Source organism: Sinocyclocheilus grahami, unplaced genomic scaffold, assembly GCF_001515645.1.
Source record: "Sinocyclocheilus grahami isolate Dianchi unplaced genomic scaffold, SAMN03320097.WGS_v1.1 scaffold832.1, whole genome shotgun sequence".
NCBI lineage: Eukaryota > Metazoa > Chordata > Actinopteri > Cypriniformes > Cyprinidae > Sinocyclocheilus > Sinocyclocheilus grahami.
Genome location: NW_015506011.1, coordinates 73,238 through 94,488, shown reverse-complemented (window position 1 = coordinate 94,488; position 21,251 = coordinate 73,238). Strand labels below are relative to the sequence as shown.

The 21,251-nt window shown below is 39.8% G+C and overlaps 1 protein-coding gene across 1 annotated transcript in view; it reads right to left on the bottom strand.

Moving 5' to 3' along the window:
• The window catches only part of LOC107562661 (myosin phosphatase Rho-interacting protein-like), a 59,170-nt gene extending 39,436 nt beyond the window's left edge, over positions 1 to 19,734 (bottom strand). Inside the window, exons 1-3 of the mRNA XM_016247344.1 lie at positions 18,693 to 19,734; positions 8,966 to 9,043; positions 8,434 to 8,510 (exon numbers count right to left, since the gene is read on the bottom strand). Coding sequence (XP_016102830.1) covers positions 8,434 to 8,510; positions 8,966 to 9,043; positions 18,693 to 18,815 — 278 coding nt within the window. The 5' untranslated portion in view covers positions 18,816 to 19,734. The remainder of the gene's footprint in view (positions 1 to 8,433; positions 8,511 to 8,965; positions 9,044 to 18,692) is intronic.
• Between the last annotated feature and the right edge of the window lie 1,517 nt (positions 19,735 to 21,251).

Here is a 21,251-nt window from a genome sequence, read left to right as displayed (position 1 = left end):
GATGTTTTCTAATACCAGGGTTCGTACACATTTTTACCAGTACATTTCCATGACTTTTGAGACAATATTCATGACCTAAATGTTCCATTATTTACAATAAGAATAAAAATCTGTTCAAATTATCATAGCATATGTTAACTAAAATGAATGACTATTAATGCTACTCGTTTGCTTTCTTGTTTTAGTAATAAGTACAAGCTGCAACTGCGCCAGACCTTACTCCACATTTCACATCACTGAATATTATCATTTATTTAACTGTGTGGCCAGGATGGCCATTTTGGTGTCATTTTGTGTGTATTTTTGCTGCTTAAATGCAACATGCTGCGCTTTAGAGCCCTGCATTTCAGCCCGAGCCCAACGGCCCCAACTTATGTATGGCTTCGAGTGTCGTTCTCCCTGAAAACCACGATTGCAAATCTGACATTGATTTTATACAAGAGTTCAAATGCTAGTTATTATTAAGTGACTTACATTTTAGTACAATATTGTCAATGTTGACTGTTTTCGCTCGATTTGGTTAACGAAAATAGTTCCAAACAAAGATCGCAGCAGAACAGTCTGAGCGACACACAGCGGTGGTTCCTTACTGAATGATTCGTGTTTTTAATTAATAATTTGAGTCGATGATTCAGTGGTCCGTTCATAAAGTCCATTCATTCTTGAAGGAATCAGCCGTCTGACGAATCGTTTGAATGAATGACTCAATGACTCACTCGTTAAGAGAGTCACCTGCTGCCACCTACTGGCGGTTTACTCTCAAATTAAAAAGTAGCTTATCCTTGAATTTTTTCCAACATTTCATATTTGTGTATTTTAAAAAAAAAAACACAGATTTAAAACACCAAGCTCATAACATTATTTATGCTGTTGTAATTTTGCAGCGTAAATGCATTCATGCTACATTTCAGCTTCATTAAACTGTGTGCAAATGCATCTAAATGCCACTTCTGTTTCTACTGCAGTGGAAAGATCGGTTTTGTTCATACCGATTTCATTTGATTGGTAACAGCCCTATAGTGTCTTACTATATTAAGTGAAATTTTGAATAAAATATTTAATATGAAAGATGATGCATGCAATTAATAAGGTTAGGGAAAATGTCCTTTAAATAGGCAAAAAAATGAACTGAAATACATTTTAGTATGCAGCAACTTTAGTCATAAAACGTAATTTCCCAACAACAAAATTGTGGCCAGTGAAAATGCTGAGTGACTAGTAATTTTGGAAAACCACTCGCCACAGTGACTGGTGAGCAAAAGAGTTAGTCAAGTTGACACGTGTCAAACGCTAGAAAGTGGCGCATGCTGCAGAAAGTTTTAAAGCACTGCTTTAAAGCACCGGACTGAGATTTGGATTCCTTCATTGTTCAGATCCTGAGATTCACACTCGACCATCTCGGGCTGTTATCAGACGTTCTGCAGACTCGAGACGTAAAACAGGTGCCGTCCTTTCCTGATTCCTTTTATGGACATTTTAAGTGATCTAGCTTTATTAAAAGCTGCCAGTAAACTCCAGGGAATGCCAAATATGGCAATTACAGTGCGTCACAGTTATAAACTGCAGCAGTGTTTCTGTTTCACTACAGAGTGAGTGCTGCGGATGGAAAGAAATCTGCGTAATGAGACACCAGCAGCGTAAGAACAGAAGACGCAACAACAACAGAGAATCTCACGTCACTCCACGGCCCCGAAAACACACAACGGGACATTTGTATCCCTTTGTTCCATCACAAATCATGATAGAAACCTAGATGTATCGGATTGCTAATTTCATATTATTTTATCCAGAAGGGCATTCAAGAACGAACACAAAACTGTAGCATAAATTCCTGTAGAAGCGCCAGTAACCGCAAGCGCACAAATAATGTGAGCTATGTGTGCTGAAGTTCGACAGCAGTTCATTTAGGTCTTTGGATTCGCTTGGGTTGGGAGTGGGAGTCTTTAAGACGTCTTCAGATAAGAGAGGAAATATTAGGCAATGCATGAAGAAGAAAAACAGGAAGAGCAAATATCTTGAACTACAGCAAGGGCCCGGGCCAAACGCTAATGTGTGCTACAGTTAACATGCACACAGGCAGCGACTCAACAGCTCATCCGAAACAACATCAATTTGTCCTCATTGTAAGGAATCAAACTGCATAATTTAGTCAAATACAGAATGAAAACAGACTCACTGTTTAATAAGAGACATTTTAATGCCCAGTTAAAACAAGGATCAGTGAATGAGGTCCTCTATAAGCACTGTCTGACAGACACAGCTGCGTAAATCTCTTTATTCAGAAAAACATCACGGTACATACGTAGATCTGTAAAGACATGAGGGTTAGTAACTAATGACTTTCATTTTACTATTAGTATAAATTTAAGTTAAAATTAAATTAAGTTTATTAGTTTAAACAACTTGACCGTCTAACACTTGCACTCTCTATTCTATTTCTATTTTATCTACTTGTTTTCTTTTCATTCATTAAAAAATTGACCCTCTAACATAAGCACTCTATTGTATTTCTATTTATCTACTTTTCCTTTTATTAAAAAAATCACGCTCTAACATTAGCACTCTATTCGATTTCTATTTTATCTACTTTTCCTTTTAAAAAATTGACCCTCTAACATTAGCACTCTATTCGATTTATTTTCCATCTACTTGTTTTCTTTTATTTATAAAAAATTGACCCTCTAACATTAGTCTTCTCCATTATTTTTCTATTCAATCAACTATTTTTATTTATTATAAAAGAACCTCGTCTAACCGGGGCTTACACATTATTGCTCTTTTGTTGGATTGCTTCTATTGTCCTCATTTGTAAGTCGCTTTGGATAAATGCATCTGCTAAATGTAAATGTAAATTTCAGTCTGTTCCTCACACAAAGCTGTTATAAAATATAGCCTAGTCATATGGACTAGACTGTAAAAAAAATATTTTTTCAAAGTTGTATGAAAGAAAGATTATTGGCATACAATTTGCAAGAAAATACTATTTCAGTTAGGGCTGCTCGATTATGGCAAAAATCATAATCATGATTATTTAACACGATTATGAGGGGAACATATGACCAAAACTTTATATGAGTGATTTATTTAAAGATAGTGATGCATATCAAATATACATATTCCTTTAAATAAGGTTGCTATGACATCTACATTGTAGAGACCAGCGGGATTTCAAACATACAAACTAAAAGTCCGACAACTTATTGAAAATAATTAAACTGTCAGTAAAAAAAGCAAAGGACAAATACAATAGAATAAAAAGATACAAATGAAACAAACTATGCTTTAATGTTTTTTTTATGCAAGTCTCAAGCAGTTTACAGTCTACTACAGAAATTAATAATCAAATGTAAAATAAAACAGCATGGTCTTCACTGTAAGAATTTAATTTTTTTGTTTCTTATTAAAGCTACAGAAGTCCTTCACTCAAGAGCAGTGTGTGATTTTGAATTTGTCTTTTGTTGTTTGGTTAATATGAAGCACACAGTCGCAACAGAAAAACAGGCTGCTGTCACTTTAAGAGCCGCAAGGATCCAATTTACCGTTACACGCGTATTTTCATTCTCAACTCTTTACGTTCATTTATTACATGACCGATGAAGGTATACATGAATAATCACTAAGCGCCGCATTTTACAGTCCATGTTCTGCTCCGTCTAGGAGCGCATATATCTTCCTGAGGAGCAGCGCGAGTTCTCTTTCACGCTTTTAAAAACATGAATAAATATACTTATATAAATCAAGCACGTCCCATTTTGCAAAAGTCACGTTACATGATTTTACTGATTTGCACGTGAAATTGGGCTTTTATGGAGGAACAAAAAGGGGCATAATTATCGTTTTATCTCGATTGTTGTATTTTCATAATCGTTGGAGGCCAAAATCGAAATCGAATTTGTTTTTCGATTAATTACACAGCCCTAATTTCAGTCACTCTACTTAAAAATGTCATGTTTAATTTGATGTATTACTTGCCCTTTTTTGTAATTGTTAAATTTACTAGCAATTTCTGAGTGAAAATTGCTTTTACACAGTTTTCTTCAATGTACTTTTATGGTTGGCTATTGTTTTAATTGATAATATCCGTTGCCCATTAACTTTAATTATTTAGAATGCCAACATAACAGGCCATGATGCAAAGCTCAACAGTTACCAGTTTGTTTCCAGATTAAAACGGATCAAAACACAAAAACAGCCAAAAGGATGCGTTTTTAGGAGAGACATCAATGTTTTGGGTCACAACAACTGTTTTATTGCAAACGCAAGCGGCACAATAGCAAAGCTGCGCTATTTTCAGGTAGCTCTTCTTATTTTGCAGCATACATGTGTCCAGACGTGCAGTGTCGTCTGTTAAAACACACTTATGTAAACCCTCCAACTCAGGAGCACCCGAGGGCTATGAAACAGACGCATTTCATATTCAGCACCTGGCAAACGGCAGCTCCTTGGGTCTAAAGCGAACGGTGAACTCCAGCGGCTTGATGTGCCGCGTAAAATCTGGTTTCCGAAACAAACTCTGCTTTAGTCTTCTAAGCTGATTTTCTCTGGTCTTTGTCCTAGAAATGGGTGTCGTGGCAAAGCCCAAAGACGAGAATCTCAAAGCATATTTAACATTTCCATGTGGTTTTGAGGGGGGCTAACGTTCTCCGAGTTGAGCACCGTGACCCACAGTCCTCAGCAGTTTCTCCTAATAAGGGCATATTGGGGGGAAACGCAATCCTGAGAGCAGACTCCACTTTCAGAACATCTCAGTCGGACAATTAAAATACGTCAAGACCGCAGCTGAACGCACATCATGTTTACAAGAGTCACTAGTGAAGCTAGATGAATGGCTACTTACCGGCAGACTCTCTTAATGTAACTGGCAAGTTACGGGATTAGAGTTCATGTGCTTTAAAACAACTACAACCATACTGGGACATGATTACATCAGTGTCTGGAGTGCATACTTGAGCGTTTCTTAAGATCAACTGACGCACACACTACACATAACAAACCCTAAAATAATTGAAAACTAGCCATACAAGAGCAGTGTGTGATTTTGAATTTGTCTTTTGTTGTTTGGTTAATATGAAGCACACAGTCGCAACAGAAAAACAGGCTGCTGTCACTTTAAGAGCCGCAAGGATCCAATTTACCGTTACACGCGTATTTTCATTCTCAACTCTTTACGTTCATTTATTACATGACCGATGAAGGTATACATGAATAATCACTAAGCGCCGCATTTTACAGTCCGTGTTCTGCTCCGTCTAGGAGCGCATATATCTTCCTGAGGAGCAGCGCGAGTTCTCTTTCACGCTTTTAAAAACATGAATAAATATACTTATATAAATCAAGCACGTCCCATTTTGCAAAAGTCACGTTACATGATTTTACTGATTTGCACGTGAAATTGGGCTTTTATGGAGGAACAAAAAGGGGCGTAATTATCGTTTTATCTCGATTGTTGTATTTTCATAATCGTTGGAGGCCAAAATCGAAATCGAATTTGTTTTTCGATTAATTGCACAACCCTAATTTCAGTCACTCTACTTAAAAATGTAATGTTTAATTTGATGTATTACTTGCCCTTTTTTGTAATTGTTAAATTTACTAGCAATTTCTGAGTGAAAATTGCTTTTACACAGTTTTCTTCAATGTACTTTTATGGTTGGCTATTGTTTTAATTGATAATATCCGTTGCCCATTAACTTTAATTATTTAGAATGCCAACATAACAGGCCATGATGCAAAGCTCAACAGTTACCAGTTTGTTTCCAGATTAAAACGGATCAAAACACAAAAACAGCCAAAAGGATGCGTTTTTAGGAGAGACATCAATGTTTTGGGTCACAACAACTGTTTTATTGCAAACGCAAGCGGCACAATAGCAAAGCTGCGCTATTTTCAGGTAGCTCTTCTTATTTTGCAGCATACATGTGTCCAGACGTGCAGTGTCGTCTGTTAAAACACACTTATGTAAACCCTCCAACTCAGGAGCACCCGAGGGCTATGAAACAGACGCATTTCATATTCAGCACCTGGCAAACGGCAGCTCCTTGGGTCTAAAGCGAACGGTGAACTCCAGCGGCTTGATGTGCCGCGTAAAATCTGGTTTCCGAAACAAACTCTGCTTTAGTCTTCTAAGCTGATTTTCTCTGGTCTTTGTCCTAGAAATGGGTGTCGTGGCAAAGCCCAAAGACGAGAATCTCAAAGCATATTTAACATTTCCATGTGGTTTTGAGGGGGGCTAACGTTCTCCGAGTTGAGCACCGTGACCCACAGTCCTCAGCAGTTTCTCCTAATAAGGGCATATTGGGGGGAAACGCAATCCTGAGAGCAGACTCCACTTTCAGAACATCTCAGTCGGACAATTAAAATACGTCAAGACCGCAGCTGAACGCACATCATGTTTACAAGAGTCACTAGTGAAGCTAGATGAATGGCTACTTACCGGCAGACTCTCTTAATGTAACTGGCAAGTTACGGGATTAGAGTTCATGTGCTTTAAAACAACTACAACCATACTGGGACATGATTACATCAGTGTCTGGAGTGCATACTTGAGCGTTTCTTAAGATCAACTGACGCACACACTACACATAACAAACCCTAAAATAATTGAAAACTAGCCATAACTCAGGCTCACTGGGAAAACGTGCCTACGGCGGTGCCTCTGCAATTGACAATACGTTGCTTCTTGATAGTTGCACGACACTTTCGAAGTGAAAGTGAAGCATCTGAAACAGATGAACGTGAATCTGGCAACGTTTTATTACACTGCTTGTTGCACATATTTTCGGCAGTTCAGAAATTAAAAGCACAGAAAGTTTAATGCTGTATCATGTTTTAAAATAATAACGCAACTGAACCCGACCCTAAACCTAATCGATAATAAAAATAAAAGCAAACGTGAGATAAAAACACACGTGCTGAAGCAACCATGTCATGTTATCTAGCTTCTACAAGTCTCTGAGCTCTTTTATCGTGACTGGTGTTTGACGGACTCGTACCCGAGCGCTTCTCATCACAAGTGCAATGCTGCACCGGGTGCGCTACCGAGCAAGTTTACTACAGCAGAAAAGACACACATATGGAGCTGCTTATGAGATGATAACATCAAAATGTGTTAGTTTACAAATCATGCACTATGATAAAAGTGTTACGAGCTCATAACATAGTATTGTGCACAAAAATCAGTCTTTGTTAATCAACAATCTGCCCTGTAATCATAATCTGTGTGAAAAGGGATAAAAGTTGTCTGTGTTTTACTGCCACTAGTGATGGTTTTAGCTGGAAACTGCAGTGAACTGTATGTACAGGTAAGTTTTTGCGAAAAATAGAGCTTGGGTTGAAAGGAACGATCAGCTAAGGAAACTGAAGACCTCAGTATATAGAGGTAAAACAGATTCTGCGCTATGAGAAGATTCCCAGGAGACGAGAGAGCCTCTTAGAAGTGAGCTAGTGTGTGTCATGTGCTCAAATATCAGATCAATTCACAACCACCTTCACTAGAGACAAAGCATTTCAGCACGATAACATGCAAAACAAAGTCAGAGTCTGACACTTTGTTCTCAGGAATACTTAAAAACCTTAAGCACATTTGTTTTCTGCACAAATAAAATGAAGCCATAGCGTTTTATTTTGTGAAACCTTACTACGTATATGGAGTTTAACCGTTTTATAAAAGCAATAAGCCCCGTGAAGCCGTGGTTTACAGTGAATTTATAACAGCTAAGACTCCGCGTCACTTCGTGCCTAACAACAGCTGTTATAAATTCACTGTAAATCACGGTTTCACGGGGCTTATTGCTTTAAATGACACCAGAGCAGACAGCGTTTTCAAAGCCAAACAATGGCAGGAAACTCTGTAGCACTAGTTTGGATTGTCCTCACCACTCACTGGAAATAAAAACAACGTCCTCCCTCAGCCCTCTCGCACACTGATGTGACTCCAGCCTTCTGCCTCGTGCTGCACAGCAGAATGATGAATTGCACCGTGCTAAAAGGCACCGCTGTAGTAAGCAACCGAAGCGTCAGGAGTCGAGGGCTCGGAGGGACGCAGTGCTAGTACTGAGCCTGTGTGTGGGCTTCACTGTTTACACACAAACGCTGTAATCTCTGGCCAGACCGGGCAGCTAATTTGGTCACCCATGACACATTCCTGTGAAACAAACAGGCTGAATCGGGCTCTCATTAACCACAGGACCATGTTCTGCTGGTTCCCATCCGATGGACTCCCTCGGTCGTTCTCATCTCTGAGCTGCTGCTGGAGCAACAAACTGTTGCTGGTTTATTTTAGTTCAGGGATGGTGGTGATGTGTTTTTATTGGAGAGGATTCCACTGAGGTTTGGTTAGGCCAGCTTTGAAGACCATGAATGTAATCTCTCAGCTGAGCGATTAGACTCACAGACCACTGATGTGCAATTGCGTGATCAAAAGATATAAAGAACGGAAGGCTTACCGATTCATCCAGAGCGAAGCGCAAGCAGCCGTGTTCATAAAGGACGAAGAATCGTCGCTGCCATTTCTGCGTTAAAAGGAAGTATTATTAATGTTATTCATATTTGCTAAATTAAACTACTTAAAAAGGCTACTTGTAATTAGTTTTCTACAAAACAAAGCCGGAAATCGAGGGGTTATGACATCATTAGCAGGCGACACAATGGACACGCTCCGTGTAACTAGCTAAAATTGCTTATTTCTCTGGATTTAAACATTCGTCAAAACATTTGGGATAATGTAAGTACACAAGTCAGCAAAATATATAAACACTGTTCTAGTGGTTTTTGGAGATTTTAATAAAAAAATCTTACATATTGTGCCTTTAAATCGACAGCTCTAATACAAAATTTTGAGCGAATAAGTAACAAAAATACACATCTCAGACTGAAGTTAATGTCTCTCACACTAAACAAGTTTTATTTGTGTACAGCCACGATATTAACGCAAACCTTCCTTATAAATAAGGTCACGTTCTCTTACCCGGGATCTCTGCATGGGATTGTCAAAGTCCGTCCCCTCTGGAGCCAAACACAGCCATCCGCCATAGATCGGCTTGGCCTGCGAGAAAATCAAAACATATTATTAAAATCTTGAGTCAACAATGGTACAAGTTGGAACATTTTGTGGTTTGATTGTGATGATGGTCATCACAAGATTGAGATTTTGATCAATTTGAGGGACAAGCATCACCAGTTTTAAAGCGTAAGCTACAGGTGCGAGCTTAGACGCAGCGGAGCAGGGTTAGGCAAGTTAATACAGCTTCACTATGGAGCAGATGTTTTGCCTCAAAGGTTAAAAACGCAGGGTTATTAAGCAGCGTCTCGCCTGCAATCAAAAACGCAAGCTCATCTTATTCAAAGCTGACGCGGCTGGCACTTTTACGATCTAACCTTCTCAATGAATGCAATGACCTCAAATTTATGACTTGAATATTCTTTATCCTCGCATGCAAAATAAGGACCAAACAAGACCTTGATGTTGTAAAATTAACCATAAGTTGAGCTTGAGCTAAATAACGGCACTATTGTCTTTTAGAATTGCTTTACAGTTCAGTTTTCATAATTGATTTTGTCCCGGTCGTGCGTGGGGCTTTTTTATTACTCCGTGTCAATTGTGCTTTGACACAATCTGTATAAAATATAGAAATAAAAGAACTTGATATGTAGGGATGGGAATTTTCAGGCACCTCAAGATCCGATCCAATTCCCATTTTGGGAATCATGATCCAATTCCAAACAATATTTTTTTTCTTATTTATTAACTTATTAATGAGTGTACCGCCTTTGAATGTCAAATTTATTTGTGCATTTCTATTAAAATTACTTTTGTATAATTATAAGTAACTTTTGAACAGAATTAATAATAAAATCGAAACAATTATATGTCAGGGTTTGTCCTGCATATAGAATTATGAAGCAGCCGCCTCTGGCTGTCGACAAAACTCTTTTTTTAGTCCAAAGGTTCACATATTTGGCATACATGTTTACTTGATATTTCTTTACACAGAATCATCATTTCTATTCATTTTCCACTGATTTATCTGATGAGCATTATCTATCTGTGTTTTCGCTTCATATGCCTTCCGCATTCAGTTCCGTGCATAAACAAGAAACGCTTCTGCACACAAAACATAAAGCTAATAAACACACGATTGCGAAAGTATATGATTTGTAAGTGATTTTCATGAGATTTGGGGTATTTTCATAACAATAAAGAATGTTTACATGAAAAATGCTATGCTGGTGTATAAAAGGCTACAAATAATTTATTTCAACAACATTATATGACTAAAATCCACATTAGATCGCAATCGGAGGTTATTACAAACACTCAATGGTGGTTTAAAATGAGATTTGAGTAAAAACGTAGTATTAAATGCTATGCTGGTGTATAAAAGGCTACAAATAATTTATTTCAACAACATTATATGACTAAAATCCACATTAGATCGCAATCGGAGGTTATTACAAACAATTTTCAATTTCAAATGAGATTTGAGTAAAAACGTAGTATTCATTTTATAAATAGACAACCCTAAAAATAGCAACGTATCCTGTGGGATACAAACATTAAAATCTAAATTAAAAGTCATGTTTTTTAAAAAATTATCAAGTTGTATTATATGTGTCCCAATAAGATGGAAAATAGCAATACATACATTTTCTGATGTCTCTTTATGGTCTTGCCATTTTTAGGGTTAAGGTGATGATACAAAGGGAAACTATTTTTTGAGCAATGTTGCCTGGACACCTTTTCATCAAAAAATGTCCATCTGGATACTTTAGATCGGTCGTGGGCCCTGTGTCTCACCTGGTTGCCTGTGGACGGCAACATTGCCCAGCAAAATTGCTCAAAAAGTTGCCCCGTCTATCATAGGTGTTATGTAGCTCAATGCTAATGTTAGCTCTGTGCACCTGTTACCCTACTGCGATTAAATGTCATTATGTATTCTATCAGAAGAATTCACGTAGGGTTGTAAGAAAATGTTTTTGCTTTCTAGAAAGACACTTTATAATAAGTGGATAAATGTATATTGGATCAAAGTGATGTGCATGGACCAGGAGACTATGAGGAGTGAATAAAGATGTCATGAAGTGTTTAACAACCTAATGTTATGTGTATGTTCACCTGGACTGCAAAATGGCCTGGTTTAGCTGTTATGTTGAGTTTAATTTTGTTAAAAGGTTTGTTGTCAAATTTCACTTGATAATTGTCATTTTCTTCAGTCATCTAACTACTAGAACACCTTAAATGCGTAGCGTGTAAAAAGTGTTTGTTTCAGCCAGTTGAAGGGTGGGTTCAATGTGTGCAATGCTCAGGTGAAATGCTATAGTAAATCGTATAGTAATAGTATATCACGCATACGGCGCCATGATTTCCGCAATGAATGAATGGCGGATGGCGCGGCGCACTGTTTTGTTTACTACACACATTACTAAAGTGCGGATGATGCTCGTGGTGTTTTCAGCTTCTGCCGTCTCACTATATGATGATCTGAACACGAATATCATCTCCAGCTGCTCTGAGAGTCACTTCATTAGCATTTACCCTTTCATTTGAGAAAACTACCCTCATATCACACACACAGCAGCTGCAAGTTCCTCATGGAAACCCGTCAAAATAAAAGTTTAGTTTAATGTTAAACTGTCAGAATGTATTACTATTTAGCAGTCTGAAGACTACTGCTACTACTGCTAATAAATATTAATAAATCTTTTTTTTTTAAAGGAATAATCACATCTGTTTTATTTTTAATTTGAACAGTAAACCTCTGTTGTGCAGCACTTTGTTTGCCAAAAAATAAAAGGGTTTAATTTTCATTTGATTAGGATAAATTAAATTTATGCCTTCATCTGATTACCAGAAAAATTAAGAACATTTTATAGGGCCCTATTATTGTTCAAAAAAGGACAAAAAAAGAATAGGTTTAAAATACAGGCATGTGGTTCTTAACTTCTTTTTATTAATTCACCATTTGTAAACTGATGTTTACTGTTCATTTTTTAGAAATATCAATAGCATTTGTATTAAAACTATATTCACTGAACGCAATCAAAAAATCGAGAATCGAATCGATACCCAGCGCTACATACAAGCAAATGGAGGAGGACAAACGCATTACAAGCAACAAACAAAAAGTGCTTTCAGTTCAGACAGTGCTTTAAGCTTCTCTTTAGAGCTTCTAATCTAGACCAAGAGCAGTGAATTAATTTTCTCTTTTTCTGTGCATTACCGCTGTTTGATTATTACTGATGACATCAACGACAGCGGCAGGTCTAATAGACTGCTTTCACACGAATGCACAGATGTTCTGACATATAAGATGCTTGTCCTGTCCTTAAAACAAAACTGCTTACAAGAATCGCTGAAGAGAGAATGGTGATGCATTGATTTTTTTCCCCCCAGCCCTCCCCATAAATACATCTTTAAAACAACAGAGGATACCTGGGGACCAAATGTAGCCGTTTTCCTCTCTGGAAGAGGAGGGGCAAAACAAAACACAGCTGTGACTCTAGCATGTGAGCAGTGGCACACCCCTGCGCTTTCCTTCCTCTCTCCAGCTTCACGTCTAACCCCACGGCCCCACCGGCCGCATCACGTTTAACTCCCAATTTCCTCCCAGGCTGAATCCTGAGGACAGCCGGCTCCCAGCAGTCCACTTTATCCCTGCATCGCCTGGACGCACTCGCCTTGAACTTCTACCCCCCCCGGCTAAACAAACCCAACGCCCACCCCGGGCCCAAACGCAGCTTCAGACCTTTAGGAAACTCTGCTCCTCTTTCCCAACACACACTTCCTTTCACAAGCCCCCGCTCCCGCTCACAGCAGACCTCCTTCTGCATGAGAATCACACAGTTACGCTCCAAGCCGCTTGAAGCAACTTTCCATTTTTAACATGCGGGCTGGACCTCAAAATAAGAGACAAAACAAGTGTAAAGCTGGATGTTATACAGAAGCAAGCTGGATTTATGTTCTAGCATTTCAATGCATTGAGTTCCTGAAGATGTCAATGTCCTTGCTTTCAAAAGTCAGGAAAAAAATTTAAATAACACTTGGTCCTATAGATCTAATAAAAGTCAAATCCCATATGAGCTGATCTCTATTAATGGGCTCCATGCACGACTGCTTTCTCATTTAGCCTCAATGGCATCTGCAACTTGAAATTTAAGCACAAAATTAAATCTTACAATAAGCGTTACATGACAGGACAGAGCATTTTGTGAATATGTTATAAAATGTAATTTATTGCTGTGATCAAAGCTGATTTTTCAGCACCATTACACAAAGTTGGTGTGCACAGAGTCAATTCTGCTGAGCTTGCTCTGGAAGGCCTTGAGAGAAGTTGAAAGCATAATTTAAGGAACGAGTCTGTGAAGATTACAGTATTTTGAAAGCCTTTTACCCCCTGGGTAAGTAAATGACTATGTGCTGCCAACATTTCCTCAAAGGAACCATTTGACTCAAACACCCATTCAACTTCCTCTGTGAATTACATAGAGGAACAGATAAGGTAACTCAATTGTGTACATATTTTTGTATACATTACATAGATCCACAATGGTCAACTTTCTAGCCATTAAACTTAAGGCCATTTTCAGAGCTGTAGATAGTTTGCTTTGTTACGAAACAGGGACTTAAACTGCTACAATGTTGCATTTCCTTCTTGGTACAGTTCGCTTTCACATAGCAACATTTCAAAGCGTGTCAAAATGTCTTTCTGCAAGTCACATCTAATAGACTGCTTTCACACGAATGCACAGATGTTCTGACATATAAGATGCTTGTCCTGTCCTTAAAACAAAACTGCTTACAAGAATCGCTGAAGAGAGAATGGTGATGCATTAATTTTTTTCCCCCCAGCCCTCCCCATAAATACATCTTTAAAACAACAGAGGATACCTGGGGACCAAATGTAGCCGTTTTCCTCTCTTGAAGAGGAGGGGCAAAACAAAACACAGCTGTGACTCTAGCATGTGAGCAGTGGCACACCCCTGCGCTTTCCTTCCTCTCTCCAGCTTCACGTCTAACCCCACGGCCCCACCGGCCGCATCACGTTTAACTCCCAATTTCCTCCCAGGCTGAATCCTGAGGACAGCCGGCTCCCAGCAGTCCACTTTATCCCTGCATCGCCTGGACGCACTCGCCTTGAACTTCTACCCCCCCCGGCTAAACAAACCCAACGCCCACCCCGGGCCCAAACGCAGCTTCAGACCTTTAGGAAACTCTGCTCCTCTTTCCCAACACACACTTCCTTTCACAAGCCCCCGCTCCCGCTCACAGCAGACCTCCTTCTGCATGAGAATCACACGGTTATGCTCCAAGCCGCTTGAAGCAACTTTCCATTTTTAACATGCGGGCTGGACCTCAAAATAAGAGACAAAACAAGTGTAAAGCTGGATGTTATACAGAAGCAAGCTGGATTTATGTTCTAGCATTTCAATGCATTGAGTTCCTGAAGATGTCAATGTCCTTGCTTTCAAAAGTCAGGAAAAAAATTTAAATAACACTTGGTCCTATAGATCTAATAAAAGTCAAATCCCATATGAGCTGATCTCTATTAATGGGCTCCATGCACGACTGCTTTCTCATTTAGCCTCAATGGCATCTGCAACTTGAAATTTAAGCACAAAATTAAATCTTACAATAAGCGTTACATGACAGGACAGAGCATTTTGTGAATATGTTATAAAATGTAATTTATTGCTGTGATCAAAGCTGATTTTTCAGCACCATTACACAAAGTTGGTGTGCACAGAGTCAATTCTGCTGAGCTTGCTCTGGAAGGCCTTGAGAGAAGTTGAAAGCATAATTTAAGGAACGAGTCTGTGAAGATTACAGTATTTTGAAAGCCTTTTACCCCCTGGGTAAGTAAATGACTATGTGCTGCCAACATTTCCTCAAAGGAACCATTTGACTCAAACACCCATTCAACTTCCTCTGTGAATTACATAGAGGAACAGATAAGGTAACTCAATTGTGTACATATTTTTGTATACATTACATAGATCCACAATGGTCAACTTTCTAGCCATTAAACTTAAGGCCATTTTCAGAGCTGTAGATAGTTTGCTTTGTTACGAAACAGGGACTTAAACTGCTACAATGTTGCATTTCCTTCTTGGTACAGTTCGCTTTCACATAGCAACATTTCAAAGCGTGTCAAAATGTCTTTCTGCAAGTCACATGGGAGTAAATCTGTCTTCTCATTGGTCAGAATGCACCTGTTTATGTTCCTCATAGCGTCAATCATCAAGATGGATTGACAATCAAGCTTGGTTTCGTTGAGTCGGTTTTCAATTGACCCTTCGCCTAGACCAGCCCCCCCTTAGTTACTGTTGCTACGTCCGACAAGCCACAGTGCTCTCACGCCACACATCATGTTCACGCAGTGAAAAACACTGGCAACTTGCAGACAGACAAGACAGAGCAGGTTACTTTTGGAATGAAACAAAGTCTTAGCTTTCAAATTTTGTCATTTCTTTAGAAATTCAAACAATTCAGTTTTGTGGCTCTTTAATGTGTCGTAACAGATTGCTGTTGAGCCTCAGTTCAGGCGATCCCGGACTGATTTTTTTGTTCCGTTTTGATCCAAATGTAATGGCCGTGTTCATATACGGCAAACCAAATGCAGCTAAGGGAGAAAATGCACCATGTTCAGAAACAAACTCTCCACACGAGCCAGGTTTGAAAGGCACTCCCGGACTCAACGCTAAGAATTTTTTCTGCTGGTCTGGTCGCGGCAGTGGTTAATTTTTACTTGCCCCTCCAACATTTTCATATGACTGTTTGCATTCACTTAAGATACTCGCCAAGACGGGTATTTTTACATAATTTTATGTGTATTTGCCCATTTAAACGCAAGAAGACGCGAAAGAGAACTTGATTTTGTATTCGCGCGTTGTCTGAGACACGGCTCTCAGCGCGCACAGAAAACAGCATCCGTCGTCAACGTCGTCTTGTGCTTGAACATTTTAAAACTTTAAAAGTTTCAGTGCTTCCCTAGTTATGGTGGTTATTGACGTTTTAATCAGGCTTCTTGTCCGGTCAGACAAGTAAAATTCTCTCTCTTGCCCCTTTAAAAATCTACTTGTCCCAAACAAGCCTTAATCGAGCCCTATGGTTCCCCCAAGGTTTACTTTGGCCCTACATGTATTACAGATTGTGAACATTGTGTCTTCTTCACTCACAGTGAAGAACTTCCCCGCCGCCGACATGTGGATGTGAGCGTAGGTGTGACGGAAGAACGGACCGACTGACCGGCCGATCATGAATCAGTCGATCGGTGCATCTCTAGTCTCAACCTCTAAATGTCTTGGTCTCGGTTTAGGTGGTCTTGATTACAACACTAACGCAAAGGCTGAATTGAGTTCTTTCACGTATTATTGCGCTTGAATGCATTAAAATCGCTTGCACATTTAAATTGGCATAGCTTAAAAACACAAAGGATAAACATTTGTGACAGAATTCTGTCAACTGTCCGAGCATCTTTCACACCGGCCCCGGGACCATCGGGCACTCGTTATTGTCGAGCCCTGGCCCCAAGTGGCGCCATCTCTGAATTTGGTAAACTACATTTGACAGTTATTTACTAATCCACTGAATGAGACAAACATTTCAAAAGGCTCAAGGCACTTTTGGCAAATGGAGGCAAACAATTGGGACTGGAATATTCGGCTTTGCCAGGTAATAGGAAGAGATGAAGTGGGACTATTAGATTTGATCTGTGAGTTTCTGATGTCACAGTTTGATCAGTCATAACCTCACATAAACTCATTGGTTCTCGCACACCATGCACGCATGTTTGACCATATTTGATGAGCTCTATGTATGTGCGTCAATCAATGTCAATGTACGACATGAGGGGGAGGAAATAACAACAATGGGTAAACCATCCCTTTAATTTCCATTTTATATTAAAACTGGAGTACGTACTTGATCTAAGGGTATGGCCAGTGTCTAACCTGAACTTTCGGTAATACTGTTGCCAAAACAAAAATAAAGAAGTGATAAACTGAACCTTTGAGGACGACCGTTACACAACACCAGAGCCCAAAAGGGTTTGATTTAGTAATGAACGCTGGCTCATCTTAGCGGGATTAGTTGAGTGACGTAATCCATCACAGTGATCTGGCACAGAACAGATTAATGCTGGTAATCTCACTCAAACCACACACTCATGCTGACGTCGCCCGGCGGCTCTGAAGGGTATGGGATGCATTAAAAAAAACACAACAGGCCCTTATGGTCTGAAACTTTTCCTCTCATTCATTCGCTTTCAAGAGCACATATGGTCATGCAATCAACCAAAGCTTTCTTTCACTGAATAAGATCATTAGAGGGGGGGGGGACACTTTGGATTAGTAAGAAATGGACTCCAACATGGGCTCACATCACATGGAGACGGCCGGTTATTTCCCAAGCTCCAGCAGCAAAGCTATAAAGTGCCTGTAATCCTGTGGAGGTTTAGAAATGCTCTGGTTATGACAACCTTCATCTTAATTAAAGGGGTCATATGATGCGATTTCAAGTTGTTCTTTCTCTTTGGAGTGTTACAAGCTGATTGTGCATAGATAAGATCCCTGAAGTTGCAAAGACTAAAGTCTCAAAACCAAAGAGATATTCTTTATCAAAGTTAAGAGTCAGCCACGGCCCCCTAAAACGCCTGTTCTAACACGCCCCCACATGTCTACCTCACTATGTGGAAATATTAGCATAATGCGCCAAATGTGCACGCAAAGAAAGAAGGCGTGGTTTCAGTAACCGCAGTTAGTGTTGAAGCAGCATGTCAGAGAGACGCTGTGTGTTTCAGTGCGAAAAGCACTTTATTTGGCCTTCCGGAAGTAGATTAAAAGCTGGCCATTATGGTAAGGGGCGTTACATTTCCGACCCGGTGTTCGGCCAATCACAATGCACTGGGTCAGCTGGCCAATCAGAGCAGACTGCGCTCGTCGGAAGGAGGGAAGCGTTTGAGAGAGGCGGGGCATAGAGGACCTACAATAATGTACAGTATTTTAAAAATAATGTGTTTTTTGAACATTAAAGCATGTCAACATATTCTGTTACACCAAATACACAAAATAATGATCTTTAAAAAAAGCATCATATGACCCCTTTAAAAGTTCCCTCTAGCAGAAAATAAGGCTTTCTTACATGTTGAACGTTCAGCCGTGTCGTAAATATAGTTATCTGGAACGTGACTGTTTTGAAATATGGTTGCAAAAGGCTAACAAAACACTTCTAAATCAATTCTGAAATTTTAACAAGCTCTGTATGAAAATATATGTTGAAAAGGCGTTATGCTACCAACACAAAACTGAAACAAGTTCATTTCAACGGATTCAACTTCGATCCATAAAATCCAGACTGATTTTATATAAATAATCGGAACACATTTCATAAAACCTAGCTGGAACGCGGTTTGGACCAATCACAATTCAGAAGCGGACCTCTGCTGGCTTCTGATTGGTCAACACAGCGTTCCAACTGTATGCAGTAAATACAGTAGATCAGGCACGAGCAGAACCGTGAGGGGGGCATGTATAAAGCACCTGCATGCGGCCACTGAAAACACTGTAAACAGCCTAATCGTGTCTGAAACCAGTACACAGTTAACAGGAGAAACCAATTCCACACAGAAAGAGGTCACAGACTGATCAATAAAGCGCTGTCAGCTAATGGAGCTCAGCTGAGCTAAACGCGTTCACACCTGGTTGAGGTCCTGGTCCGTCAGCAGATGCAGCTCTCGCGGCTTGAAGCAGTTCTGACATTTGCTTTTGTTGAAAATGTTCGCCTGGAACTTCCTGCACGTGTTTTCCTTCGCGGCAGACATCGCAGCGCTGCTCCAGAACTCCTGCCTCGACCCACCGCTGACCCCGAGGCTCTCTCAGCCGGCTCTCCGCAGCTGACCCCGAGGCTCTCTCAGCCGGCTCTCCGCAGCTGACCCCGAGGCTCTCTCAGCCGGCTCTCCGCAGCTGACCCCGAGGCTCTCTCAGCCGGCTCTCCGCATGCCGGGCCGCGGCAGCTGCACGGTACCCCCGCGGTCTCCCGCGCCAGACCACAGCGGTTTATGGAAGAAGAGCTCTAGTTAACAGGCCCGCTCGGGTTCATCTGATCTCACTTCTGCGCGAATCGATGCTGGAATACTGCACGCGGTAAACAAAGCGATTATTTCACGTCTAGGAAGCGATGGGGAGGTATCCTGGTTTTCAATCCCAAAGGCAGTTTCTCCCTCAGGCGGGAAGTTTTCACCGCTAGCGTCTGTTAACGTTAGCTCGCTAATCACGCTTCTCCGCCGGCTCGTTTAGCGGAGCTTTAACACTCCCAAAGTTCGGCGAAGCTGGCATGTTATCCTCCGCCGGTACCGTACACGTCTTGGCTCGGAGGCTACGGCTCCGCCAGCTGGGATAAACCAACGTTTCGACGGTTTTCCAGGCTAAAGAGGCTGTGTTTTCTCTCCCCTCAGACGCGCTCCAGCTCTCCCAATGGAGGAGGTCGCGAGAGGGTTGCCAGGTTTCACAACAAAACCCGCCCAGTTGCTGCTCAAAAGAGTATCCCAGTCGCGTTCCGGGGGGTAAAACACACGTAAAATACACGTCCGACTGGTAAAATTCGCATATCACGTTATTGGGGTCGCTTCAAACCGCGGATATGAAAAACAACCCGCGGCAACAGTGTTAAAGTAGCGCGATTTCGCGGGAAACCCGCGGACCTGGCAACACTGAGCGGAGGACGCGACTCGCAGGTTTGCTGCTGGAATTTCAGTTTCTCTCGCGAGAGTTCGGAGCGAGAGCAGGGCGCGGAGAGACACCCAGCTGTGGATTAGTTTCTATATGACAAAACCTCACAAACAATATACTAATGTTTAATGGGATATTTCTTCTTTTTTAAAAAAGTATTTTTTTTATGTAATTTGATCTTTGCTGAATTAAAGTGGTTTGCACTTACAGATCTTTTGAAATTAAATATATACTTTGCAACTGTTGTGTACTTTATTGTGTAATCTGATATGTCTTATACACAGGTTACCCAAATATTAATATCGCAGACTGCTTATGTGCTTGTGTGTAAATCAATCAATCAACAAATATGACTGGAGTTTTACAAGAAAATATTATTTCATCAATCAAAATTTTCAAAATGTCATTAGTTAATTAAGTCTGTTGTTTGCTGCTTCTTTGTAAATAATTGTGATTACTAGTCATTTCCGGGTGAATTTGTTCCAGTGTAAAAGCATAAAAACTGTCTATGGTGCATTCTAACAATATTTTAAATATGCGCTATCAATAAAATAAAATGTAAAAATCTATAAAAAAAATATTGTTTTCTTTTCTTTAAATAATTAAATATTTTTATTTATTTTGGGTTTGCTTATGCATGTGTATTTATCATCTTTGCAGTTGTTTCTGTAGTTTATTTGAAGCAAAATTCATGTCACACAATATTTTAAAGACTTGCTGTTAAATTATTGTATTTCTGGAAAGCACATTGTACATTAACCATGTAAATATTGAATAAACATGTCAAAAAATATATTATATATAACCCTAACCCTATATATATATTTATTTAAAAACCTGAAATAAAAAAAAAATCAATAAAAATACTGACAATGATGCATTTTACAATATTTTACATATGCACTATCAATAAAAAACACTTTATTTTACAGTGTCCATGTTACATACTCAAGTAATAATAGTAAATTTATTACATGCAATTTAAGTTACCCTAAACCAGCTCCTAACACAAACCTTAGTATTTAGTTAATTAATATTACTCAACACTAGAATGTATAATTACACTGTAACAAGGATACCCTAAAATGTACAGTTTTATACAATGCAATACAGAAAGAACCTCAAGGTACCCTTCAATGCCTCTCTACATGCCTGAGCTTCACAGCATGCATGAGCCACATGCTGTTAAAAGAGCCGTGATCCCGACGGTTCCCCGGCTGCCACTGGCTCTAAATGAACATGGAGGACGACAGGCTTCAATCTGCTTTCTGACCGGACAACAACACACACTCACACTGAAGTCTGGATTAACTCTTTACACACACTGTAAGTACACTGGAAATAAAACAGAGTACGGTCGGTTGCCTGCATGTGGGTTAGTGTGTGTGTGTGTGTGTGTGTGTGAGAGAGAGAGAGAGAGTGTGTGTGTGTGTGTGTGTGTGTGTGTGTGTGTGTGTGTGTGTTTTTGTTTGTCACTATATATCAGCACTAGCCAGGCATTAATATATCTGTGACTCTGTTGCTTGTGG